The sequence below is a fragment of the Tursiops truncatus genome, chromosome 18 (genome assembly GCF_011762595.2).
Source record: "Tursiops truncatus isolate mTurTru1 chromosome 18, mTurTru1.mat.Y, whole genome shotgun sequence".
NCBI lineage: Eukaryota > Metazoa > Chordata > Mammalia > Artiodactyla > Delphinidae > Tursiops > Tursiops truncatus.
Window position 1 is genome coordinate 20,868,747 of NC_047051.1, and position 27,971 is coordinate 20,896,717.

The 27,971-nt window shown below is 47.9% G+C and overlaps 1 protein-coding gene across 1 annotated transcript in view; it reads left to right on the plus strand.

Moving 5' to 3' along the window:
- The first annotated feature begins 4,974 nt into the window (after window positions 1-4,974).
- The window catches only part of SIAH3 (siah E3 ubiquitin protein ligase family member 3), a 69,477-nt gene continuing 46,480 nt past the window's right edge, over window positions 4,975-27,971 (plus strand). The window contains exon 1 of the mRNA XM_019936441.2: window positions 4,975-5,185. Coding sequence (XP_019792000.1) covers window positions 5,051-5,185 — 135 coding nt within the window. The 5' untranslated portion in view covers window positions 4,975-5,050. The remainder of the gene's footprint in view (window positions 5,186-27,971) is intronic.

Sequence of the window (27,971 nt, forward strand, 5' to 3'; positions counted from 1 at the left end):
CTGGAAACGAGAAGAATATCTGATGGGGTTACTGTGAAAAGGAAAATAAGATATTTGACTGTAGATATACTTGACTACAAAGGCCAACTATTTAGCATAGTGCCTGATATCTACAAAGCATTTAGATGTTTGTTATTATTATTCACATCATCAGCAGAGGACAATGTCCTTCTCAATGAAGATTCATCAGCCCTGGTTATTATTGTTTAAAAATAAAAAGTGCCAATTTGACACATAAAAGATGCCATCGTGTTTTTTTGTTTTTTTGTTTTTTTTGTGGTACGTGAGCCTCTCACTGTTGTGGCCTCTCCCGTTGCTGAGCACAGGCTCCAGACACGCAGGGCTCAGCGGCCATGGCTCACGGGCCCAGCCGCTCCGCGGCATGTGGGATCTTCCCGGACCGGGGCATGAATCCGTGTCCCCTGCATCAGCAGGCGGACTCTCTGCCACTGCGCCACCAGGGAAGCCCAAAGATGCCATCTTGTTTTAATGCATTTCTTTGATTTCTAGTTCTATTGAACATCTACCATTCATTTATGAATTTTTAAATTTCTTTTTCTGTGTACTCTGTTTATATCCTCTGTCTATCTTGTTTTACATAATTTTAGTTCTTTAAAATGATATACAAGAGTTCTTTATTAGGAATACAAATCTTTTGCTGTCATAATTGCTGCAAATATATCCCTCAATATGTTGGGTTTTTTCAATGTCAGTTGTCAGACATTATTTTGACATAGAGTTTAACATTTTATGTAACCAAGTATTTTCCTTTGTGATTACTTCAATAAACTTTTAAAATCTGTATGAATACTTCACTACTTCAAAGTTCAATTATATGCTCATTCACATGTTATTTCAGTATAATTGGGGCATATACCTTACATACAGAAAAGGGCATTGATCATAAGTTCACAGCCTAAAGAATTTCCACCCAACAGATATATCCATTGTATTGTTTTCTAGGGCTGCCATAACAAAGTACCACAAACTGGGTGGCTTCAACAGCATAGATCTGTTGTCTTGACAGTGCTGGAGACATCTTAGAAGTCTGATGTCAACGTGTCAGCAGGGTTGGTTCCTCCTGGAGGCTATGAGGGAGAATCTTTTCCATGCCTCTCCCTTGGCTTCTGGTGGTTTGCTGGTCATCTCTGGTGTTCCTCAGCTTATAGATGTACTGTCCCGATCTCTGTCTTCACGTTCATGTGGCATCCTCCCTGTGTGTATATCTCTACATCAAAATTCTCCCTTTTTAGATGAGCACTAGTCATATTGGATTAAAGCCCACACGAATGACCTCATGTTAACTTGATGACCTCTGTAATGACCCTATTTCCAAATAAGGTCACATTCTGAGGCACTGGGGATTAGGGCTTCAGCACATCTGTTTTCAGGAAAACAAGTCAATCCACAATATTCATGAAACTAGAACACAGATCAAGAAACAGAATCTACCTAGCTTTCTAAAACCTACCCCATGTCCCCTTCGGTCATGACCCCATGCCAAGGTTACCACTCTCCCGATCTCCTGCCCCGTGGATAACCTATTCTATGTTCCTGAACTTCATATAAATGGAATCACACAACATGTATTCTTTTGCATGTGGCTTCTCTACCTCAAAACTGTATCTGTGAGATCCATCCATGTTATTGCCTTGTTGCACGTAGCAGTAGTTTATTCTATTTTTTTATATAGTATTTAACAGAGGAAGGAAGAAAACAATGTAATTTATCCATCTTATTTTTGATAGATACTTAGGTTGTTTCCAGTTTTTATCTATTGTGACTACAGTTGCTATGAAACTATATTATGAATACATTGCAATGAAAATCCTAGTACCAGTTTTTTGCTAAGCACATGCTCACACCTCTGTTGGGTATATGGAGTGGGCTTTCTGGGTCATAGGGTACCCATGTGTTTGGCTTTACTAGATGCTTCCAAGCAGCTTTCCAAAGTGGTTTCCAGTGGTGCATGAGAATTTTGGTTGTTCTATATGCTCACCAGAACTTTGGGTTGCCTTGGACAAAAATTTTTTTGATGAGAAGATGATGATAATGATGATGACAATAGCTTCTCATTAAAGTTATTATGAAAACCAGTCATTGGGCTGGTTATTTTACTTATATTATCTCACTTCATCTTTAAACTACTTTACAAGGGAGTCATTAGCTTCATTTTTACAGACAAACAAAACTAAGCATCAGTAAGATTACATAATTTACCCAAAGTAACCGTAAGTAGCAATGTAGGCTTTCAATCCAAATTTGTCTAATTACCAATCTCTGAGAATTGCTGGTCCAGATAAAATGGAAAGCTGGTTGCTCTGGAGGTGAACGGGAAGCATGAGAGGATTGGTGTGGCTACCGCAGAGGGGTAGTGGCAAGAGGGGAACACAGCTCTAAATCTCTACACGAAGGCTAGTTTGTGCCACTAGTTTTGGGAGACATTAACCATGAGCGTTTGTCATCAGGGTTAGCTTCAGACATTTCCCAATGGATGATTATTTTGAGGACTGATTCCGAGAACAGATGGGTATGCTTAATATTCGAAAGTAGACTGACGTAAACCAGTTTGGGGCTAGAGAGTAGGACAAAAGGTCAGGTCTGGGATTAAGGAAAAGCGTCCACAGTAGCAGGTCTGTGGCTCTGTTCTCACCACTGATGTCAATATGCACTCCTTAGCCCTTCAGCCCTCACTCCCAGACCCAGTGTCCAGGTAATACTGGGAACATCCACCCTTAAGAACATAGCAAGAGTCAAGTCTGCTCTTATCGTGTCCTCTGCTTTTGTGACCCTGGATGGTAGGGTGAATATTCACGGGGAAAAATATTTCGTGGAACAGGAAGGAAAAACATTCTGAACATAATCACTCTTCCACAAGACACTCAATAGACTCAAGTATTGAAAAGCTGCTTTGAATCAGGCACTGTGCTGGGCTCTTCCAGATACATCATCTTAGCCTTCACAATAACTTTGAGAGGGGAATAATTTGCTATTATCCCCAAGTTACAGGCGTGGGAACTGAGCCTAAGTGATGTTTTAAGAAACCTGTCTGAAGTTACCCAGAGGTAGAAACAAACAGCATAATAGTTCCACTCTAACAAAGGATGTGGAAAGAGGAAGTTCGGAACTTCTGAATTATGAACTGGTGGAGTATGGTCACTTTTATTTATTTCTTTTAAGGAAGGCAATAAAAGAATACTGAATGTTTTCCTGCTGAACTGCTGAAAGCTTGTTCTGGAAAATGAAAACTTTGCAAAGAGAATTCTGGTATTGTAGGTCAGCAACTCTTATCTATGAACCATATTATGAATGGGTCCGGGGACTCATATCCTATAAAAGCATCATACAGATGAGGTTCTAATCAGTTCAAATGTTGTCCTCTTCTAATTTTGTGCCAGTGCAATTATTCTAGAAAGTACAAAGTTTCCATTTTAAATGGTGCTTGGCTTATTTGTTTCCGAACACATTGGTTTGGTTTTAAACTCAAGTGAAAACCAACACCTGGGCTTTGTCCTGGTTTCAGGAAAACTGTGCATTTTTTTCCCCTATACTTTAATCAGTAGTTGGTTTAATTGCCTTACCAGGTCACAGATGTAGGTGTCCCAGGTGTGTGTACGCTTTGCCTACGTTACAACCCAAGTACTGTAGCCGGAGTGGAGCGAGAGCCATTCAGGAAGAAGCAATGGGCTCACACTCAGTGTAATTCACACCCAAGACTGATGCTCACACAGGCTCACCGCGTCTGGGCTGGCTTCCCAGCGGAGAAACAACCAAAGAGAATGAGAAACACGACACATGCAATTCTCCTGCTTTAGTCCCAAAGACTGACTAAGCCATCAGAGCTTGTTCCCCCCAAACCCTAAGACTCCTCGTGTACTGCTCAGGAGCCTTTCTTCCAGAACCAGTGGATGGGCTTAGCACCTCTACCAGCCCAGTTCTGGAGAGAGAGGGAGTGCAGTCCGAGGACTGGAATGCCCTCTGCCTTCTCTAGCACAGAAATGTGCTGCTGGCATTTGCAGAGACAAGCAAATGATGTTGTATGTGTGCTCTTAACCTCTATTTTAACGTCTCCAACAATCTAGTGGTTAATTAGCAATTTGCTGCCCACCAATATGCAAATGAATGACAAGCAAAAGCCCTCCGCATCTGTAATTATTTTGCTGATTTACAAGTCACTCTCCTCTCTGTGTAGGTTTTTCTGTGTGTGTGCATTCATGCATCAGGGATTTCATTATTTTTAGAAGCACACTCCGTACACGTTTATGCTTTAATATTTTCAGGCTTCAGTAATTACAGTATTATAGATATACGTACATTTTTTCCCCCTCAACTCCCGAAGCATTTATTTGTCAGGAATGCTTTTTCTCTGATAAAGAGAGGAGAGTCAGATTTATCAAGGGGCTGAAATCCAAACTGCAGAGAGAGTCGGAGCACAAGATTGAAAGATGCACGTTTCTGCTGTTGCCAAACCCTTATCTGGAATCGGAGGAGTCTTGTAATATTTGATTTTCTCCCAAGCAGCTCTGGTGAATCAAGCCGCGATCTGCGTTATCCATCTGCTTACTTTAGAGCAGGGTGTTTTACTATTTGGCGGTTTAAATGCTTTACGTTTTTGCCAGCGCGTTAAGAAAGCCTCTCATGTTAAATTAAGTCAATTAATAAATGGAGACACATTAAGCAATCAGTTTTGTCAGCCCATCTCCCCAGCATTATGTATGGTTGGCTGTAATCACAAGATAAATGCAATGTGCTGATCTATGGTAATGTTCAATAATACATTCTCCGCCAGGCTCAATTCATCAGGGAGTTTCGGTAGGGGAGGCATTTGTTATTGGCTGTCTCTGCACCTCAAGGATAACATTTCTGTCCTTTTGATTGGCCGCCTCACTGCTGCAAGATTCTAACCGTCTTATTTTGATGATGAATACGAAAGCACAGTAAGCCGGGCTGGAGCGTAGTGTCTCAGGGGCTGCGCTCCTTCCAGAGCCCAAGGACTTACAGCTTCCTCCGCTGCCTTGCTGTGCCAACAACCCCCCCCAAAAAAGTTGTGATGCTTTTCTTCACCCAGTGCTTTGGGGCTGTGTTAGATCTCATTCACCTCCGCTTTCAGCACTACAAGGCTAAACGGGTGTTCTCCGCCGCTGGGCAACTTGTCTGCGTTGTAAACCCCACGCACAACCTAAAGGTGAGTGGCTCTCTCTCGCTTGATGTTCCCGCGGCTTGGGTTCAAGTCCATCCTCCGGGGGCGTCTGTGACCCTCCCGCGAGCGCGGGGAACTCGCGGCAAAGGCTGGTCCACTGGCGCCAGGACGGTGTTGGGTACCCGGCGCCGGTGCCTCGGGGCTCATTCTCCCTCTCTTGGCGGTTGGATGCTCTCGGCGACAGTGTGTTGTTTCCCCGACTGGCAAGAGCAACTGGAGTGAGAGTCTTCTTTTTTTTTTCCACGCTGTCAGCCTAGGAGTGGGGCGGAGGTCAGAAGTGAGGTCGGTGGACGGAGCAGGGGGCTTGCCCCTCTCTCTCCCAAATATTTGTGGGCAAGTGTTTAGGAGACAGGATTTGAAAAGTTACTCAAATCGCAGTCTGTCCCACGTGCTGCAAAGGCAGGCGAGCACACGGATTTAGGAAGCCCCTCTGGCTGCCGCTGAAGTAACTGGGGTCGGGGTGGAGGGGCAGGAACCCCGAGGCAGGGATCTGGGAGTTGGGGAGAGGGCTCCTTCTTCAGAGTGTTTTCCCCTTGTGCTCAGACTCGGCGTGAGTGGGGATCGGGGGGGCGGGGATGTCGGGAGGAGTTTGTCTTCTTTCCTTCCTTCGAGCTAGATGCGCCCGGTGCGCGGAGGACAGGAGGGGCAGATTTGCTTCAAGAGTATCGAAATGAAACCAGCCCCGAGCTGCCACTGTCCGAATCACCGCAAGCGCTGCGGGTGCCTCTTTGCTGTGGCCGCCCGCCGGGCTGCGCTTCCGACGCCGCTGCCGCTGCGTTTGCGCCTTTAGGTCAATGCCCTTTAAGAGAACAGCCAAAATATGGGCTGGAGGGACCGCTTCACATCACCGCCAAGGCTGAGGGAAATGAATGCAGAGCCCCTGGCTAGGGGAGGCAGGGGAGACGGGAAGGTAGGGCGGGAGGGGCGGTGCGAGGGCGCAGCTGAACTCCCCCCAGTGTGAAAGTCTGAGCCCAATGGGCTCTGTCCCCAAATAAACGATGGACTCGTTTGGGAGTTGCTTTCCTGTCCTCATTATACCCAAGGCACAGTGACGGGGGAAGGGCACGTCTGCAGCTGAGCCACGGAAGAGTCTCTACCAGAACAGCTCTGTCATTCTGACCACTGCTGTTGGGCAGGAGATGTTGCTTGTTGCTCATCACTTTATAAACTCCTGCAGTCAGACTCTATTCGGCTGAAGCCCTGCAGGCCAGTGCTGAAGGATGCCTCCCTGCAACACTCCCCCCACCCCCGCTTCCGCACAATTCCTGGAAGTCCTCAGGAGGGACAGCTGCCTGGAGCCCCTGGGGCCATATGTCAAGGCCACTCCTGGACGGAGGGGTGATGCACTACTCTGGGACAGCTATGGTGCTCCTGACCTAGGAACCGGCTTTCCGCGGTACCCAAGCTGTGACTAATACCATCTCCCTCAACCGTTCAGCCTCCCAATCCCAATCCCTCCTTCTCTCACTCTCTCTCTCCCTTTCTCCCTCCTCCCCTCCCCTCCTCTCTCTTCCCCTCATTCTCCTATTTTCTTTTTCCCTTCATGGCTTACTTTTATAAATGAGAATTCACCACCAGTCATCCTTGGCAAAGCGAGTGTATGATGTACCTAGTAAAATATGATGCTGAATTCCATTTTATGGCCACTTTTGAGACTGCATTCAAACTCCCATTATTTTGTCGCTTTACATTAGTTAGTTCCCTGCGGCAAGAAATTTTGTTTATTCCTGTTTCGCATTTTAAAACCCTTACAAATTTTTTATGAGACTTAGCATTTCCAAAGTTTGAGTTTGGATGGTTCGTTGGCTGCAGCAGGTGATGGAGGGGAAGAAGGGTGCTAAGATCTTGGTTGTGGGGTGGAGGGAAAAGCATCTGTGTGTATGTTTCAGTGATGTCAGGCTGGATATTGACAGGTAGTCCTGCTGCCCGGATTCAGGAGCCCAGAGTCAGTGTCGGAGTCCTTGGGTCAGTGCTGACTAGCTGTGTGACCTTGAAGGACTCGATGTCTCTGAGCCTTCCCTCCCTCACCTTCAAAATGAACCTATGACTCTTTAGCCCGCCTCCTCCACGACTCTGTGAGGCTGAAAAAGAGATGATACTCAAGGTAGATGTGCTTTATAACGGTCTCCTCCGAAAAAAGATTACGTTATCGTACATAATTTGTAGGGTTCCATTAGGAACTTCAAAAGTTATCACTTAAAGCCTTCAGCCAACTTAGTAACATAAAAATAGGTGACACGTGCTTTGAGAGGCTATTTCCCATGGCTCACTTTTTCACGTACATTCTCATTTGGCTTTTCATTTCCTATAAAAAGCCACTTAGAGAGTTTGCTCAGATGAGTGTCGCTGCAGATAAACAAATCAAATCGACGGCCGCTAATGTTACCAGGGGTTGCAGCAGGACACACAGGATTTACAGAGGCTGTACCAGGCGGAGACAGACCTCCGCATCCCAGGTTGCCCCTGGGGAGGTCTCATCCAGGCTCCAGGTGGCCCATCAGGTAAGTTTTACCTGCTTCTCAAACCTGAGGGCTAACAACCCTTTGCAGCTTATAAAGGAACAGTTCTCTAGGAGCATTGCTGCCCCATCACTGATATTTAAAAACGCATAAAACCTCGAAAGAAGTTGCTCCTTCTCAGCATTCCTTTCCATAGGCAGACCACAGAAGTATGCCTTAGATATAATAAGCTGTGATCCACATAGGAAGAAAAATTCTTCTTTTAAAGAAAAAAAAAAAAAGCTGTGGCAACGTTAACCCAGAATAGCTATTGATCTGCGGTGCCTCCCCGCATTTTGTATGACAGGCTGGTACATAAAATGGTGACGAAGGACAGAGAGACTGCAACCTTGCTTTCAATTTTCTAGGTTGCATATTGCTACAGAGAGGGCTGGGAAGCCTGTGTTTTTCTTTGTGGAAGCATTTTTTGCACTTTGTCCTTTCCCGTGAATGCTAGCAGTACTTTACGACCCGAGGCAAGTGCTGAGTTATAATCAAAATTCACTTACTGAGCAGAGAAAATTGTGCATTTACCATGCTTCTACGGGTCACCTTCATTCTCAATTTTATTATGGCGATTACTCGGTAACCTGGATTCCTTCAAGCAACCTGATGCCTTTCCTTCTAAGTGGAAGGCAGAAGCCTTCCCGGGGAATGCAGACAACCCAGTTAAAGCCATTACACTCCTTAAGCCCACCCTGCTTTAAAGGGGTGTTTAGAGTCGCTGGCCTGGAATAGGAGGGTCTTCTGCTTCAGGAAGAATCCGTAGCAGAGCTGGCTCTGTAGACCGCAAATGGCACTCCGTGTTGCCCTGTGTCTGTCTGTCTGGCTCTGCCTACAGGGATGGCTCCTTAAAGGGACCCGGGCCCCCACTTCTCCTTCCCACCCCATGAAAAGGGACCACCAAGGAGCCGGTGACCTTGGCTGGCTGCCATCTGCTTCCCCATTCATGGAGGTCACTGAAATGTGGCCCACGGGCTGCAGGCTGGCACCGGGGAAGGTGCGGGCTCCTGGTCCTGATTCAGCACTGCTTTCTCCCTCGTGTCCTTTGCTTGTTTCCAAACCAAGAAAGCCTTTCTCTCCTGGCCCCTCTCCCATCGACACTGGCTGCTTGTACAATGCCCTGCCCCGGGCAGCCCTCCCTGCTTCTGTCCCATCCCCAGAGGTGCCCTTTGAGGGGTGACCTGGCTAGTCTCTGCACCCAGGCCTCTCCAGGGAAGGGTCTGTAGTGGCAGCCAGACCCCTCTGGGGTCAGTGCTCAGCGCTTCCCAAGCGGACAGGCGCTGAGCTGAGGCTGGCTGGGCGACTTCCTCCCTGTAGCCACAGAGCTTGATAAACGAGGTTCTGAAAGAAGTCTAGCAAAACACTTTCTGGCAGACTTCCAAAAGGCCCTCACCAGGGCCAATGTCATTGCTGAGACCCCCAGTGCCTCCCGGCACCCAGACCCGAGGGCGGAACCTCCCCACCTCTCCTGGGAGGCTATTCATACCTCCATCCAGCCGGTCCAGTCCCTGGAGCTCTTTTCGATTATTACCCGTTAACCTTGAGTTGACAGACAGACAGACACACACACACACACACACACACACTCACAGTCACGCACACACACACAGTGGGAAGGGCATATGGGACAATGACGGCTTTAATTTGTGCCTGACAGATACTAAATCTAAAAATTAGGGCATTTTAGTACCATCACTGGAAGCATCCACGTGCCTTTCATTCTAAGACCAACCCGTATGGATGAATGTGTTCTGAGTGATGGTGGAGCTGGTGGGCTGGGGATCATCAGAGGAGGGAGCTGAGGAGAGGCGGGGGGCAAGGGCAACCCTCACCTCTACCGTTCATGCACTGATCTTTGGAGATCCCGCGCCTGCCCTGGGGCTTTCACTAACTCTGCTTGACACAGCGTGGCAGGCAGCTGAAGGAACGCTAAAGACATGAACATCGTTTTTAGAGGTTTAGAGGTGGCCCTGGAGTATTCAGCCTGAATACCTAGTTTAAGGCAGTTAAAGGCTTCCGATAAGATTGTTTCATAGGCAGGGTGTGGGTTGCTCAGCTCCTCCCGACACAGCCATTGTCTGAGGGTCGCATCCCCAGTCTTCTGGACGTTTCACCATCTTCCTTTGCTGCCGAGGCTGGAGGCTCCTCACAGCTCCAACAGCACCTTAGGCGGGGGTGGGGTAAGGATGAGGGAGGAGCTGAGCTGGCTGTCCTCACTCTGTGAGCTTTATTCTAAAGGCTTTCCCTTGCTGCCTCCTCCAGCCCTTTGGTTTCTGTGAATATTATAAGACACTCGACACTGTAGGCACAGAGCAGTCATGCGGCTTTTCTGGTTAACGGTGATTGCACATGAGGCTCCTGAGTCACGTAACTGGAGGCGCGAGCCCCGAGCAGCCGTTCGGTTAGCAGCGTGCTGGTGACGGGGAAGCAGGGGAGGCTGAAGCTGGCGCAGAGGTGATGTGAGCCCCTTGCCTCCGTACTGCATTTATCCGGCAGCCCCAGAGCAAATTCTGTGGCTCTCCCTTCACCATGGTCCCTCAAGCTGCAGGGACTGTTTGGAAGAAATGAGAAAACTGAGACTGAACACTTTTTTTGAAATCCACAGAGAGGTCAGAGTTATTTGGATGGCTTTCCTGGGGCAAGGCAGAACGTTTCTCTAGCAATTAACAATAAGAAAAAAAGAAAAATTAACTGTCTGGGATGGTATTTTACTCTTAGCAAAGTCATCCGGACTCAACCAACTCTGTTCCCCAAAGGGGAAAGGTGGCCTGTTTAGACACAAAGTACCACGTGGAAGGGGTTACCTGGAGAATGGAGCTCCGTTCTCTATGGCTCAGAGAGTGACGGGGAGAATGTCAGAACTGGGAGCCTGAACCGTCTTAGTTTACAGTTGAGGAAACGGAGGCCAGAGAGGGGAATGACTTGTATTCGGTTCCTACGGCTGCTGTAACAAATTACCACAAATGGGGCAGCTGAAAATCAGAGTGATCTATTTCTCAGAGAAATCAGGAGGCTGGAAGTCCAAAATCAAGGTGTCAGCAGGGCCAGGCCTCTCCAAGGCTCCAAGGAAGAGTCTGTCCCTTGCCTCATCTGGCTTCTGAGAACTCCACGTGCTCTTGGGCTTGTGGCCACATCCCTCCAATCTCTGCCTCTGGGGTCACATGGGCTCCTTCTCTCCTTTGTGTGTACGTCTTATAAGGATACAGGTTATTGCACTTAGGGCCTCCTTGGGTGATCCAGGATAAGCTTCTCATTGCAAGATCCTTAATTTAATCTCACCTTCGGTCATATAATATTCACTCTCTTGCTAGTTAAGGTAATATTCACAGGTTCCAGGTATTAGGATGTGAATCTATCTTTTCAACCCACTACTCGACTTTTGCAGAGTCAACCTATTTAGTGGCAGAATTTAGGAACCAGAAGTCGGCTCTCCTGATGTCAGGCCTAGATCCCCTGCACTGCCCCAGGCTGCCTTCCAATTAGCCCTAACTAAATATCCCTTGCACGCTGTGGAAGCAGAAAATTGCGGGGACCCCCCTTCCTGCACCCCATCAGGCCCAGGCCAGCAGTGTGACCCCATGGGCTGCACCACACACCCACCATCTCCCCTTTGTCAGATCCACATTTCAATTTGGGGCCTCTCCATCCTCCTCCCTTATTCCCCTTCCCCCTCCACAAATCTTCTTCCCTTTTCTTTACTGAATTATTCTAAAAACAATATAATGAACATGGATGCATGCACATCATATTTAAAAATCAAATGGAAAGAGATACACTGTCAAAAGCATAGAGCATAGGGAATTCCCTGGCGGTCTAGTGGTTAGGACTCCACGGTTTTACTGCTGAGGGCCTGGGTTCAATCCCTGGTCAGGGAACTAAGGTCCTGCAAGCCACGAGGCCAAAAAAAAAAAGCACAGAGCATTATATTTTGCCCTTAGTACATATTTTATAAATCCTCCAGGTCAATATGGGGAGAAGCAGTGGGTGTAGGAAAAAAACATGGGCTTTGGGGCAGACAGGTCTGAATTCAAATCCAGGCTGTGCCACTGGCCGATGTGTGACTTTGAACAAATGACTTTGCCTCTCAGGGGCTCCATTTCCTCCTCTATAAAAAGGAGAAAAGAACGCCCACCTTGTGACCACCTGGAGGGGTGGGATAGGGAGGGTGGGAGGGAGACACAAGAGGGAGGGGAATATGGGGATATAGGTATACCTATAGCTGATTCACTTTGTTATACAGCAGCAACTAACACACCATTGTAAAGCAATTATACTCCAATAAAGATGTTAAAACAAAAAAACCGCCCACCTTCTATGGCCGCTGCAGGCGTAAATGAGTTCACAGAAGGAAAATGTCTACCACAGAGGAGAGAGTCGGTAAATAGTAGCAGTTATTGTCAACACGGGTCATTACGATAAAAGCTAAAAGCCACTCCTGGGAAGTTAGAGTCAACTCCCCAAAACCCCACCTTCCGTCTTTCTCCGCCTCCCGGCAGGCCTCGGTGCTTGCTGTTCCTTGGTATCTGTGAATTGCCCTTGGCCTTGAAGAGATTTTGAACGGAACAATTTCTTGCCTTACGTAAAAGTCAGATTCGTCCTTACTGCCTAACTTCAAAGAAAGCCCTGAACCCTGCTTGGGTTCTGAGCCCTGAAGTGCAATGGGAGAGGAGGGGCTGGGGCTGGGAGGACACGTGTGCCTGCGGTGGAACAGGGGCTGAGGACCTGGTGCCCGTCATCGGAGCCAGGAGCCGTGCGGACGAGGCCCCTTCTCCTCCCACCCCGGGAACGGGCCCTCGTGACTTACGCATGCTTTCTTTTCATTAGAGGCAGCTGACTAAGCGCAGGGGCAAGCGGCCCTGTGAGGGGCACCTGATCCGGAGGGCGTGGGTCTGAGGCTGAGTGACACCGCTGAGAGATGCAGCAGGGTGGGGAGAGGTAGGTGGGCAAAAACTGCAAGCCCCCTGGGAGACTGGACATTTTCTCTCTGCCCTTCAGTTCATTCTGCCTTGAGGAAGTAGCTTCCCTCTGAGCCGGGCAGGATGAAGGGGGTTGATGCTTAATGGAGGATGCAGCCCCTGGCATCAAGGGCAGGCAAGGGGTGCTCTGACCTTTCCAAGCCAAGAAAGAATTCCTAGATCCCACTGTCATCGGACACTTTTTAAAAAGCACGGAGGTAGGCCACAGGGCTGAGTTCCCTTACTCCATCCTGAGTTTACACACACACACACACACACACACACACACACACACACACACATACACGGAGTCAGTGGAGGTTCTGAGATGCCAATCTGTTTGTACCCTGAGTGGTCTCTGAATAGCGCAAGATCACAGGGTACAGGGCTCCCCTGGTGGCGCAGTGGTTAAGAATCCATCTGCCAACGCAGGGGACACGGGTTCGATCCCTGGTCCGGGAAGATCCCACATGCCGCGGAGCAACTAAGTCTGTGAGCCACAACTACTGAGCCCACGTGCCACACTACTAAAGCCCACGCACCTAGAGCCCGTGCTCCACAACAAGAGAAGCCACCACAATAAGAAGCCTGCACACAGCAAGAAAGAGTAGACCCCACTCACCCCAACTAAAGCCCGCGTGCAGCAACGAAGACCCAATGCAGCCCCCCAAAAAATATATATATATATGTGTATGTGTGTGTGTATATATATATATATATATATATATAAAGATCACAGGGTACGAAGCCCAGTGGATGGGGAAACCTGGTCCCCAGCACTGTGGAGGAAAGCACGGAGATGAACAAGATCCCTCTCCCCGACCCAACCTGTAACTGACCACTCCAGCCTCAGGAAAGAGGTAAAAAGGGGAAGTCAGTGATGGGCGAGAAAAGAGTAACATTCTAGCTGAGGTCCTGGAATATGGGCTTTGGAGTCAGACTGATCTGGCTTTGAATCCAATGCTGTCACTTGCCTGGAGTAATCTCTTTGACTTCCCTAAGCCCGCATTTCCTCAACTACAAAATGACTGTTCTGAAGGTGAAATATCGTGATATACATAAAGTGCTTAGCATAGCACCCAGCACCTAATACACACTCCATAAACGGTAACTATCATTACTAGTAAGTGGAGTCCCTTAGAGATGTTACCTGATACACAAGATGTGACCAAGGTTCTTTTGCCCAACTTGTATGAGTGATCAAACTTCTACTCAAACTGGATGTCGGGGGAAAGAGAGGGATGGGCCAGCAGTAACAGGACCTGTCTGTTGAGTGACCAAGATTTTGAGCATGGCAGGTCCAAGCTCAGAGAACCAGAGCCACGCTCCAGTTCCAGGTCCTGGTCTAACAGATGAGGCCCAAAGGGGTGATGCCCAAGGTCACAGCTGATAAGGGGCAGGGTCCACTGCTCTACCTGTGCCACCACACTGCTGGGGGGTAGGGGCGTTGGAAAAGGACGCTGCCTGTCTACTATGACCCCCACACACTGGGCATCTTCCCAAAGGGTCCCCGTCCTCAGGACCTTGCCAAGGTATAAACCGGCCGGGTGAGAATGGGGCGTTAAAAAGGCAATGCTCCTCGTGTCTCTAGAGCTGGCACAAATACACAGCGAGTGACTGAGATGAGGCTCTGCGTGAGATCACCCAAGCCAGGAAGCCATAACCCCAGGCTTTCACATAGCAGGGTGGATCAAGTTCTGCTACAAAAGGCTGCATTTTCATCTTGACCTTGGGCCCAGGATGAACGCACCATCAGAAACCAGCCTAATGTTTTTAGCAGAAGAACAAAGGTCCCGTGGATAATTTAGAATTGTGGTGTAACAGGAAATAGCAGTTTTACTTGCAAGATGCTGTACCTCAATAATTCCTTGGTCCTTTAATGGATGTTTCATCACGAACCGGTGATTAGGAGGGAGCTGGGAGCCGCAGAGCTATCTCCAGGTGGCACCGGGAACTCCAGCCAGGAGACACTGGCCTGTGGAAGGGACAGGGCCCCGCAGGACGAAACTGGAGAGTGTCCTCTATGGAAGGGAAAGGCCATCGCAGACCACGTTTGGGGACGGAAGACGGGGTTAGCATGGCATTAGGAAGGCTCCACAGAAACAGAACCAAATCAGATCAATACCAGATTTTACAAAAGACTGGCCAGCCCATCTAGCGATGTGCCCAGCTTTGCAGCCAGTGCCATGGTCCCTCAGATCTAATGCCTACGACTTCACCAAGGATGTGCTGGGAAGTCCCAGGCAAGTAGCCACTCAGAACCTCGCGTTCCCTTTCTATAAATTAGAGGTATACTGTGACTTAGGCTAAGCTGGTTACATATCCTGAAGTCCACAGACTGTCGTTTTCTGCTGTCACAGTTATGCACACAATAATAACAATAATGATCAGAACAACCACAAAATAGCTACCATTTATTGAAGGCGCGCTATGTCCAGGAACTACATTAAATGCTATGCATTTGATTCTCCCTTGGAAATAGTATATTATCATTCTATCAAAGCAAAGCAAAGGTAAAGAGCTTACTCACTCTTACACAACTGTTTGTGGCGGAGCCGTTTAAAATGAAAATCCCACGTTTTTAAGCACTTCTTGGTATGTCATCCCTCAGTGTTCTCCCTTTTCACAACAAACAACTGGCCATAGGACTAATATTGAGTATATTATATTCCATTTAAAAATACTGAGCTAAGATCCTGTCTCATTCACCCTCTGTCTGCATACATCAAACACACACAGATGCCCCAGCTCTTGGGGGCCAATCCTGGGAGGCATGCTCTAGGCTCCCCAGGGCTACCTGGTGGAATGGAGCCCTGTGGTCAATGGCAGTGACTCTGTCCCTTCCTCCTGCTTCCTGGAATCACTTCCCAAATAAACCACTGCATCCAAGTTTTTATCTCAGGCTCTACTTTGGGGGAAACCAAGTTAAAACTACATATGTGTGTATGTTTTTTGTTTTTTTGTGGTACGCGGGCCTCTCACTGTTGTGGCCTCTCCCGTTGCGGAGCACAGGCTCCGGACACGCAGGTTCAGCAGCCATGGCTCACGGGCCCAGCCGCTCCGCGGCATGTGGGATCTTCCCAGACCGGGGCACGAACCCATGTCCCCTGCATCGGCAGGCAGACTCTCAACCACTGCGCCACCAGGGAAGCCCTGTGTATACGTTTTTGAATTAGCTCACGTTTATTGAGCACTCACTAAGTGCTAAGTGTGATGCTAAGTGATTTACCTGAATTGCCTTTTAAAAAATCCTCAGAACTACGCCGACAATCTATCCCCAAATTACACACAAGGAAGCTGAAGCACAGAGAGATTAAGTAACTTGTCCAAGGATGCATCCAATCAGCGGTAGAGTTTAGCTGGTGCTTTTAATCTTTAAGCTGTCTCTCCCTCTCGGTCACAGAACTGCTTACCTGGAAGCTTCTACAAAGAGCCTAGCCTTCCAATTCAGGCTCGATAAAAATTACAATTTGCATAAAATACTTGGAAGGAAATCTTGGCAACAACTTTATTTAAGTGCACGACTCAAAGTTATCCTGCAGAAAAGGAAGTTTGTGCTCCACGATCATTTATTTATTTATTTTTTTGCGGGACGCGAGCTTCTCACTGCCGTGGCCCCTCCCGCCGCGGAGCACAGGCTCCGGACGCGCAGGCCCAGCGGCCATGGCTCACGGGCCCAGCCGCTCCGCGGCACGCGGGATCCTCCCAGACCGGGTCACGAACCCACGTCCCCCGCATCGGCAGGCGGACTCTCAACCACTGCGCCACCAGGGAAGCCCCCATGATCATTTTTTTAAATGGGTTACATGGTTGGACAGGACAGAGCATCTGAAACCAGCATTGACCCCCAAATCTGGGACATGTGATCGTCTTGTCAATTCCCCACTTGCTTCTCAATGACAGTGGGAACTAGCTGACCACGTCAGAAATGAAAATGTTCTCTAAGCACTGGGATAGCATTAAACGGGCCACTTTTTCTCTGAGAAAAGAAGAAATCTTTTTATACAAAAGCAAAAATGTCCTTCAAGAGAACGTGGCTCTTACCCTGTCACACCAGTTTTCTGAGAGATCCACAGGCCTTTGAAATTTCCTTTCCCATTAGCAGCCACACTTTATTACTAAATTTATTTTCTTAAACTAAAATCGAAGAGGAACGCAGTTTTAAGGACCATTTTCTACCTCACTTAACTGAGCCTCTACCTTGATTAGGGGAAGGGTCGACCCTTCCGCCCTAACGCTCTTCAAACATTTCCTTTTTTCCAAAACTGCCGTGGGAAGAACCGAGTTGAGGGAGGTGTCCGGGTGAGAGGTGAGCTTCTGGGAGGAGAGCGCAATGACGTTTGTGAGCCCTGTTTCCAGGGTACAAGCTGGAGCCGCGAGGGGCAGTGTCTATACTAACTTCAGGGGGCGTGAGGAAAACGCTCGGCCAGGCGCTGTGGAGGGGAGGCCACCAAGGTAATCCCCCAGGGGTCACCTCATCCAGCAGCTCCGATATCCGGGGAAGGTCACAGAGGCTGCAGAGGGCTCACAGGGGACACTGACACGAAGGAACTAAAGGCATTCTGTGAGGAAAGTGCCTCAGACTTGAGCGATATGCCATCGCCACCATTCCCAGCCCCGCATGACCCCTGCTCATCCCCCCGCCCCTCGGGGTGACGGCCTGAAGCGGGGTGACCACAGCGGGGGCAGGGGACTGGCACTGCAGGCACCTCTGCCGACCCCAGCCCTGCCCGGCCTCCCCATAAGCAGGAGAGCTGATGAGCACGTGAAGAAGCCGCCTCATTGAAAAGACAGTCTCTTCAGCAAGTGGTGCTGGGAAAGCTGGACAGCCTCATGTACATCAATGAAGTTAGAACACACCCCCGCACCATACACACGAATAAACTCAAAGGGGCTTAAAGACTTAAATATAAGACACAACACCATAAAACTCCTAGAAGAGAACATAGACAAAAAAACTTTCTCTGACATAATTCGTAGCAATATTTTCTTACATGAGTCTCCCAAGGCAAAAGAAATAAAAACAAAAATAAACAAATGGGACCTAATCAAGCTTATAAGCCTTTGCACAGCAAAGGAAACCATCAACAAAACGAAAAGACAACCTACAGATTGGGAGAAAATATTTGCAAACAATGTGACTGACAAGGGCTTAATTTCCAAAATATACAAACAGCTCATAGAACTCGATATCAAAAAAACAAACAACCCAATCAAAAAATAGTCAGAAGGGCTTCCCTGGTGGCGCAGTGGTTGAGAGTCCGCCTGCCGATGCAGGGGACACGAGTTCGTACCCCGGTCCGGGAAGATCCCACGTGCCACGGAGCGGCTGGGCCCGTGAGCCATGGCCGCTGAGCCTGCGCATTTGGAGCCTGTGCTCCGCAACGGGAGAGGCCACAGCAGTGAGAGGGCCACATACCGCAAAAAAAAAAAAAAAGTCAGAAGACCTAAATAGAAATTTCTCCAATGAAGACATACAGATGGCCAAGAGGCACATGAAAACATGGTCCACATAGCTAGTTATTAGAGAAATGCAAATCAAAACGACAATGAAGTATCACCTTACATGGGTCAGAATGGCCATCATCAAAAAGTCTACAAATAATAAATGCTGGAGAGGGTGTGGAGAAAAGGGTAGCCTCCTACACCGCTGGTGGGAATGTAAATTGATACAGCCACTATGGAAAACAGTATGGAGGGTCCTTAAAAAACTAAAAAATAGAACTACCATATGATCCAGCAATCCCACTCCTGGGTATATATCTGGAAAAGACAAAACCTCTAATTCAAAGAGATACATGCACCCTAATGTTCATAGCAGCGCTATTTACAATAGCCACGGCATGGAAGCAACCCAAGTGTCCATCAACAGATGAATAGATAAAGAAGACGTGGTACAGATACACAATGGAATATTACTCAGCCATAAAAAAGAATGAGATATTGTCATTTACGGCAACATGGATGGACCTAGAAATTATCATACTGAATGAAGTCAGACAGAGAAAGACAAATATTATATGATATTCCTTATATGTGGAATCTACAAAATAATACAAATGAACTTATTTACAAAGCAGAAACAGACTCACAGACATAGAAAACAATCTTATGGTTACTAAAGGGGAAAGGGAGGGATGAATTAGGAGTATGGAATTAACAGATACACACTACTATATATAAAATAGATAAACAACAAGGTCCTACTGTATAGCACAGGGAACTAGATTCAGTATCTTGTAATAAACTGTAATGGAAAAGAATCTAAAAAAGAATATATATGTGTGTGTATGTGTGCGTGTGTGTGTGTGTGTGGTGTGTGTAACTGAATCACTTCGTCTACACCTGAAGCTAACACAATATTGTAAATCAACTACAGTTCAATTAAAACAAATAAGTAACAAAAGACAAAAAGTAGAAGCTGTCTCATGAAGCCCCAGTGACGCATCTGTTTATGGTAATTAAATAAAGCCAGTCGGACCCTTCTCAGCGCGCTTGCTGAAGTCGGTGCCAGACACCTGAGGCTCTCCAAGAGCCCAAGGGAAATGAGAGCGGAAGGCGGGCTCCCCGGCACTCACCACGGCTCCGTGCAAATGCTCGGCCGAGGAGGCTTCCTCAGAACCGAGAGGCTGCAGCCCTTGTCTGCGGTCTGGCTCCGTTCCCACGGGGTCTTGGGCAAGTCATTTAACCTTGGCTTCTCCATCTGTCAGGGGAGAGGTGCCACTTGCTCTGTGCCTCCCTCCTGGGTGACCTTGGTGTGCGGAGGCCCGCTCTTCACTGCTGACCTCATCCACACGTGGTCTCTTTTCAAAGGGGTTTGAGACAATTGAAGTCAAATGGTAGCGTGAACAGGTGAATAAAATGGAAGAAAAATGGAGGACGCGAGCAGTTAATTGGAAAGCTTAACCCATTTATCGTGACAGAAATTTAGTAGAAAAGTGAAATTCTACAGATGTATTTTAAACACCTCTCAGCGTACTGGAAAGATCATGGCCTTTGGACTCAGGTGTGGTTTCAAATTTAGTTCCAATTTTCATAGCTGTGTGACCCTTGGCAAGTGACAACCCTCTGAGCTTCATTCTTCTTGTCTATAACAAGACAAACACTGAGAAGCTGGTGGAGAATTAAATGTGACAGATACATGCGAAAGCACCTAGATCAGTGCCAAGCACGCAGTAGTACCCTCGTAGACGTTGATTTCTTTTTGCCTTCCTTCCTTCCTTCCTCTTTTGATTTTTTTTTTCCATGGTAAATAAGGAAGTCTCCAGGAAACACTTCTGGCATTATTTGAATAGTGGGTTACAGGAAACTCTCTGAGAATGAGAAAGTTTGAAATTACGAAAGGAAGAGAGCCTTGTCATGCAGGGAAGGGAGAAATCTTCAAGATGAGAAATGACTCGGTTAACTTATCCAAAGTCACCAGATGAGTCTTTTACATTCTCTACATCGTATTTTTGTTATCTGGGCGTAGAATTAATACAGTAAGTTCTCTCTACAACTGAGATCTCCCAAGGGTATCTGGGAGTAGAACAGGGAATCTTGGGAGGATGTTTTTTCCACGTGAAGCTGGGAAGACCAGGGGCAGGGTCACTGTTAGGGAGGGCAAGGGGTACAACTCCAGACAGATGTGAAACTTTGCGACATCAGGACGCCTGGGCGGTCTAGGGGGCGCTAGAACCTGCCAGTCCCCTGTTCCTGGAGCTGGCACTGGACGGCAGACGTCTGCACATTTTCTACTAACCAATTAGAAAGTAAAGATGGTAAATGCAGCTCCTTCTTGCACTCTGAGGTCACGTGGGTGTGTCCAGGCAGGCAAAGAGACAACCAGCAAAATTCCAGGCAACTGGCTGGTATCAGGGATGCGCAGCAGCAGGAAGCAGCCCGTGCCGCCTCCTCTGTGTAGCCTGTCCTGATAACCCCTCTCCCCAGGGAGAATCAAACCTGCCTTGTCCGCCTCAACTGAATTGATGTTCATCACAGCCCTCAGACTCTTCCACTCTATGCAACCATTTGCACATCTGTGTCCCTGTCACACACGGTGAGACCCCCCAAGGCTCTGTATCCCCAGGCCTCGCGTAAATGACCATCGCACGCTAGGTGCTTGGTGAATGCGGGTCTAATTAGTAAATGGAAGGCTCGGGACTATAAGAACTTGGTAAGGAAGTGGGAGGACTGAGCGGGTTAGCAAGACAGAGGCTCGAGGGCAGGAAAGAGACAGAGCCTGTCTCCTGAAGCCTACGCTAAGCTGGAAACTTATGAGGAGGACAGCCGGGTTACAAGGCCAGAGCTGGACGAGCAGTGAAATTTGGACCAAGCCCCCGCAAGTCCCTCCTGCTTGAGGACAGTGCTGGGTTTCTGAGCCTGGACTGGGTCTGGGCTCACAGTTGGGGTCAGTGATACAATCAAGTGTAGTGTGATGCTGAGGGAGGGACTCCGGAGCCACGCTGCCTGGGTTCAACCACTGCCTCTGCAGCTATAAGCTGTGCGAGGTTGGACTTGCAACCTAGCTTCTTTCTGCCTCAGTTTTCCCATCTGTAAAATGGGAATCGTAACAGTAGTACTTGCATCCTAGGATTGTTGTAAGGGCTGTTGTCATTACCAGATGCAAGGAGGGCACGCTTAGTCCACAGGTCCTGACAGTGATGCGGTGTAAGAGGAAGGAGGAATCTAGTGGGTTCTGACTTCTATCCACTCTATTACAGCTGCTCTAACTTAAACTGGGTAGTTGATCATCTGCAGGTCAGTTCTCTCTCTACATGCTGCTGAGAAATGTTTTAAGGTCCACTTTGGGAGAGTCTGCGAGTCACTACCATGATGGTGCCACGGGTACTTTTAAAAGAACATGGGTTTGGGCTTGGTTTGCTGGTGTATTCAAATGAACCAGTGGGTTTTGTGGTTTAGGCTTTCTGTCTTTATATTCTACCTAAAAGGGACAAAAGAACATTAGAAAGCTCCTTTGGATGTTAAAGTTCCTTTTTGTTTTTAAAGGCACATTTACTATGAGCCAGGCACGCTGTTCTAATTACAAATATTAACTCACTGAATCCTCAAAATAACCCTGTGAAATAGGGCAATAACTATCACTAGTATACAGATGAAGAAAGAGGCAGAGAGAGGGTAAGCACTGTGTCTGCAGCCACACAGCACTGAGAGGTGGAGCCAGGAGCATGAACTCAGGAGCCTGGCCCCAGAGCTGCTCCAGTGTCTCCTGTTACACCTGTTATGCCAGAAGATCTAAGTTTAGGTAAATTCACAGGAAGGTAAGCGGGCCTCTCCCAGCCCAGGGTGGGCTGAGCTGCCTGATGGTCCTAGGGTAGCTCAGTCTTTCCTGCTGGAAGGAAAGGAGAATCCCACAGACCACATCAGACTCCCTGGGTTGACTCCAAGTGGCCCAGCTTTGGAAGGGAAGTTCTGTGGCCCCCCCAGAAAAGGAGCTGAGAACCCAGGCAGACAACCCCATGAGGTCAAGGACACTGCCTGCCAGCTACGGGGTCTGAGCACCCAGGGAGCACAGCCCTGTAACCTGAGACCTTAGAGGCAGATCGCTTCTTCCCCTTGGTTTACTGTTACCTCTCAGATGGTCCCCGACTCAGACAGAGGACTGGGGGCCTGGGGGACTTCCTCCCTCTTCTCAGCAAGTGGAGGGAGCCCCAGGGAGCCCCACGGATGCTGGTAAACAGGTGTATGTGATCGCCAGGCCTTCACAACTGGACAGCCTTTTGTTTCCCCTGATAGAGGTAAATGTTGATAACTCAGTGATGATGATAAAAATTGTAAAGTGCCAAGCACAGCATGTTTACTTACAAAAGCCACGAAATAATTGCTGCAGCCTTGCTGCTAAGAAAACCAGTTGTTGAGTCCAGGATAATTCTAGTAAGAAATTGGCACCCAGGGATTAATTGTTTAGAATGTAATGACCGCTACAACCCAAATGAATGAGAACAGAAGGCAGTTTCCAATTTGAGTCTCAGGAATGAAACAGACCTTGCCAGGCTGGCTGATACAGAAAAAGAGAATGGAGGACTTTTTTTTTTTAACCTCACTACCGATTGGGCGAAAAATCAGAAAGCATTTTGCAAGAACGCCTTCTGAGAAGACTAGCCAGAAATCTGTGAGGACGCCTCAGGAAAACTCTTGATTGATGAGTGAAAGCCTGGCTGAGCTCGTCCTAGAATCCCTGAGCAGGTTTGGGGGCAGCAAGGCAGGGGTGAATCATCACCGCGCTGGGGGAGACAGAACGGGTGCCAAGCATGGAGACAGAGCCGCCCCTGACACTTCAGCTTGACCTTCAGCAGATCACCCCTGCTTTCTCAATCTGCCCTTTCCTGATATAGATATAGATATGATATAGACATGATATAGATAGGATTTATTAGCAGGGCTGAGAGACAGAAGCACCTCTCGGTCTTCTCTGAGGAAAAAATGCAGGAAGGGAAACAAGCAAGATTGTTTTGTCTCAAACTAGTTGATGTCAGAAGAGGAATTACTGAGGGGTGGGGGGGAGACGAAGAGAAGCTTCCGGAACACTGGAAGTGTTCCACATCTTGATCAGAGTGGCGGTTACTGGGTCATGCACATGTTAAAATTCACCAAGCTGCACACTTGAGATGAATGCACTTTACACACGAGCAGTTTTGGGAGTCAGTCAGCTGGGGCTGGCCAGCTCCATGCCCTCAAGCAAGTCACTTATCCTCTTAAACCTCAATTTACTCACGAGGAGTAGGTGAGGTCAACTCCCTACCTCAGGGTATTGCAGGAGAGGAAGGACGTGCAAGTGCTTCATCACTGGTGGTTATTATATTATATCAGCGACATTAACTACTTGTGCATTAGCTGTGTAAGCTGGTGCTTAAAATGCTTGAAACTTTGAAAGGTATGGATTTGTTTAAGGTAGAGTTTTTCTAAATGCAACAGAATGAGTTAGTTCTGTCCAAAACTCTCCTCCGCCTAACAAGTCTGTCAATACCACTCATTTTCACTGACGGATTTCTTGGAAACCACACTTGGGTCTAGGTGTCAACTTTTCTGCGCGGTAAGCAGGTTTCCCCTTGGCCATCAGGCATGATGATGTGACTGGAATTCAATCCTAAGGGAAACTAGAGCCCACGGTGGAAACTGGCTTATTGAAAAAGACCTTTATTACTCTTGCAGTGGACTTCACCTTGGGCCCCCCAAAGAGGCCTGGTCCTGGTTGCATTGATTCCTTATGGTGATGTCTCAGCTCTAATCTAATTCCACATGTAAGCTCAGAGGATGTGGAGAGATTTTTCTGACTCTTTTATATTAGGTAAGCCAAGCCAGGATAGCAAGTTTTGAGTCTCACAAAATATGGACTATGCCTTCTTTGTTATACTGCTGTTAAATTCTGCTGTTCTCTAAATCCAACTTTCAAAGGAGAAGTGGGCTTCTCCTAGAGTCCTAGAAGCTTCGAGAGCAACATCCGCACATCATCAAACCTTTACCTGGGGCCCGCCAAGGACAAAGGACCATCACAGGTACCATGGGAAGAAATGAAGAGGATCTCGGCTCTCAGAGAGCTGAACTGGCAATCAACCCCCTAAATGACGTACCAGGAACGTGAACTGCAACCGTGGAAATGGGCATGGGTGCAACTAACTGCAGTGTGAGTCAGGCCAGGACCAATGCTCAGGAGAAGGGCGGGAGAAGGAACCAGAACAGGGCACTCACAGAGGCAAGGCGCAGTGCCGCGCTTTGCTTATGTCTCATTTAGTCTCCCCAACAACCGGGCAAAGCAGCTAGGATTATTCTCGTCTCACAGATGAGGAAACTGAGGCTCAGAGAAGCTAAGACACAGCCCAAAGTCGAGGTTTGTAACAGAGGCGGGACTGGCGACATCTGTGAGGCACAACACAAAGTGAAAATCTAGGACCGTATGTTAGAAAATTAAGAATTTCACAGCAGTGACAGTAGTGCATTAAAATCAAGCATGGGACCATTCCGAGTGCAGGGCACAGTTTTGATGCCCACGAAGCCAGCCTTGAATGGAGGAGCTACAAAGAATTGTGGAAGGAAAGAGGGATTAATCTTGGTTGGAAAGGTTGATAAAATGAAAAGCTTTATTGATAGGGGTGGCAATGAGCTGGAAGGGGAATGTCACTTTGGTTTCATATAGTCAGACCCAAGACCACCCTGGTGGTGCTTTTTAACCTGAGCAAGATGTAGCCAGGAGCTTAGGTAGCTCCTGAAGCCTATGAGACTAAAGAGTCTGTCCCGGGAGCAAGCTGCCAGTGCTTGGTCTAATTCTTTGCTGTCTGCAGCTTTCCCAATCCCTCTGAGAACTCTGTGACCTTCCGGACCAGCTCCAGGCCTAGACTGGACATGTCTGCCTAGTTCCCTATCATGTTAAGAATACGTCGAAAATAACAGAATAATTCAGCATCAGTGGCTTGAACAAATATAGGCCTATTTTTCTCACAAAACAAAGTCTAAGAGTAGATAGTTTCTAGCATTTGTTCAGTTCTCAAAATGTCAGTATTGGCCTCTCTGTGATTCTCCTGCCCTTTTTGTCAGGGTATCACCTCATGGATGCAATATGCTTACTTTAGCTCCAGCCATCTTGACTGCATTCAAGATAAGTAGAAGAGGAAAGGGTGACACTACACACAATAGGGAAAGCAAAAGCTTTCTCAGGATCCCCACCTCCAAATGGTGGCCCTTAAATTTCATTGACTAGAGTTGGGTCACAGCCACCCAGAACTGCCAAAAGGGCGGAGAATCAAAGAACAGTGACTGGCTCAGCACTGGAACTGGCCACTAAGCTGCCATGAAAAAAAGAGAACTGGTGTTGAGTAGGTCTTCAGCCTGTTGGTGACTCTATGGACAAATCTAGTGCCCGGTGTTCATTCCAGTCCACCTGTATGTCTCCCAGAAACAGTCCTAGGGAATCTTTGGGTCATGGTTGGCCTGGGTATTAATCTGGGGGTGCCTGTTATCCCAGGACTGTGGGCAGCTAGGCGGTCTTCGAAGCGATGACCTGCGTTCCCACGGCGCCTCACCTCTTCCCTTTCGGGCACTTACAACTCACACAGAGGATTGAGGTCTTTCCAAGGATGCCCTTTCTCTCCTGTGGGACTATAAACTCCGAGAGGGAATATCCATGTTCAATTTGAAGAAATGTATTTAAGGATGTCAGTTGTTAGGAACTGAGATTTTGCTGCAATCCATTAATGCATAATAAAGGCTGCAGCACAGACACGAGGAGAGTGATAAGAGAAAGCACAGAGTTCCTGTAATAACACAACTTGGAGAGTGAAGGAGGGCTGGCAGAGAAGGCTGTTGACTTATCCATCCATCCATCCGTTTAAATGTTTATTTAACATTATGTGCCAAGCACTGTCCTAGGCTCTGGGGATATATTAATGAATAAGATAAACAGGTCCCTAATCTCACGGGGCTGATCTCAATCTAGTGCAGGGAAAAAGAAAAATAAAGCTCAAGTAAATAAACAAATATATAGGGTAAGGTTACACGCTTTACAGAGAATTACAAGCTTCTAGGAATTGGGTCATCCAGGAAAGCCTTCTCTAAACAAATTGCACGTGACTTCAAATCTGAACGAAGAGAACGTTTCCAGAACCGGCCCTGCAGGGCTTGGGGGAAAACACCTTTCGGGCAGAGGCTAAACAGAGGAGAAAACAAGAAACAAAGCTTCAGGGCTGGGGTGTTGGGAGCCAGAGGGAGGCAGGCAGGGACCTCTGAGTGTTGAGGGTCCTGGGCTTTGTCGGCGAGTGGGCGGAGCCTCCGGATGAGAGCTGGGTCTTAGAGGATGAGTGCAGGTAGCGAGGAGGGAGCAGGGGGAAGGGTCATCCTATGGACAAAGCAGGATAATGGCAAAGCCCAGAGGCTGTGTGTGGCTGGGCAAGTGTGACGCGGGGCAAAGGGAAAGTCCTCCGAGACACAAGGGGCCGCTGACAAGTGTCCCTGTCCTAGACCCTTGAGAACTGCCTGGGGGAGAGTGAGTGCGGAGAGGAGTCTTAAACTCAGGGCAGAGAATGCCAGTGGGAGACCCTCTAGAGGCGTCGAAATATCCAGAAAAGAAACGACGAGGACACACACCTTGGAGGGGGCTGGGTGGTGGGAAACACCGTCGATCTGGTAGATGAGTAGCAAGTAGAAAAGATGACCGGGCTTTCATCTTTGGAAGCTCCGCAGGGCCAGCCTGGTACTCTACCTGTTACAAGCATGCTCTGACGGCAGTGGAATGAATGAACAGATGATGCGAGGCTCAGCAGCTCCGGAGAGCAGCGAGAGGGAAATGAGTCGCAGCAACAGAAAGGGCTGCCTCCTAAGTCACTTTCTGTTTACCAAGATGTTTCATAAAGACACTGACTTTTTTATTTTTCCCTACCGTTACCTTCAGCAGGAAAGCAAGCTGGGAGAAGTGGTCACCTGGAGCACTAAACTAATTTACAGAGGTGCGAAAAGGTCACTTCAGATTTACCGCTGAGCACATCACCCCGACTTGGCTGGGGGCAGGGCTCCCGGCTTCGGTGAAATCGGTTTCCCCTCCTGTGTTTTAGGGTGAACAGCATGGTGGGAAGCTCTGGCGTGGAGGCTGCAATCCCTTCCCTGCCTTTTCTCCATCATCTTTCTTCCCATTTATTAATGTGATGTTCCCAGAGTCGAGATAATGATTTAAAAGCTCTAATTTTGTTACATTCTGAAGCCTGTCTGCCATCAAGGCTGATTGTAATGAGATTTGGGGGAAGGAGCTGAGCTCTTAGCTGGGGTCAATTCATCTCTGGGAGAAAGTGCTACCATCAAAACACCCAGGAATTATTAGCACTTAGAGGATGGCTGAAGAGACCTATTAATGCAAGCTGCCTGGGGAGTCCTGAAGTGTGAGGTGCAATTATATTTCTTATTTATTTCCTCCGGCTTCATATTTAAGGGTGAAGAAAAGATGGGTAGAAAAGATCTAGTGAAAATCACTAAATACTTAGTGATGCTGTCCCAGCGCCTTGCCCAGGTACCACGTTCTGGCACTCCTAGATGTGAGCACATCAGCACACGCTAGGTCTCGCGTCCACTTCTCAGCCCAGCCCTGCAGACAGGAGAGGATGGCCTGGTTTCCATTTTCATTCTTTTAGAATGAGGAATCTGAGGCTCAGAAAGAGTAAGTCCCTTTCTCTAATAAGTGGCAGAGCAGGATTTAAAGCTGGGTTTTCCACTCCCGGTGCACTGTTTTTTATAAATCCGTCACACCCCTTTCTTTACACGCCAGGCTCTGTGTGACGCAGTCTGGGGGTCCGGAGAAATTTTAGCAAGTGGTTTCCAACACTGCCTGCATGTTAG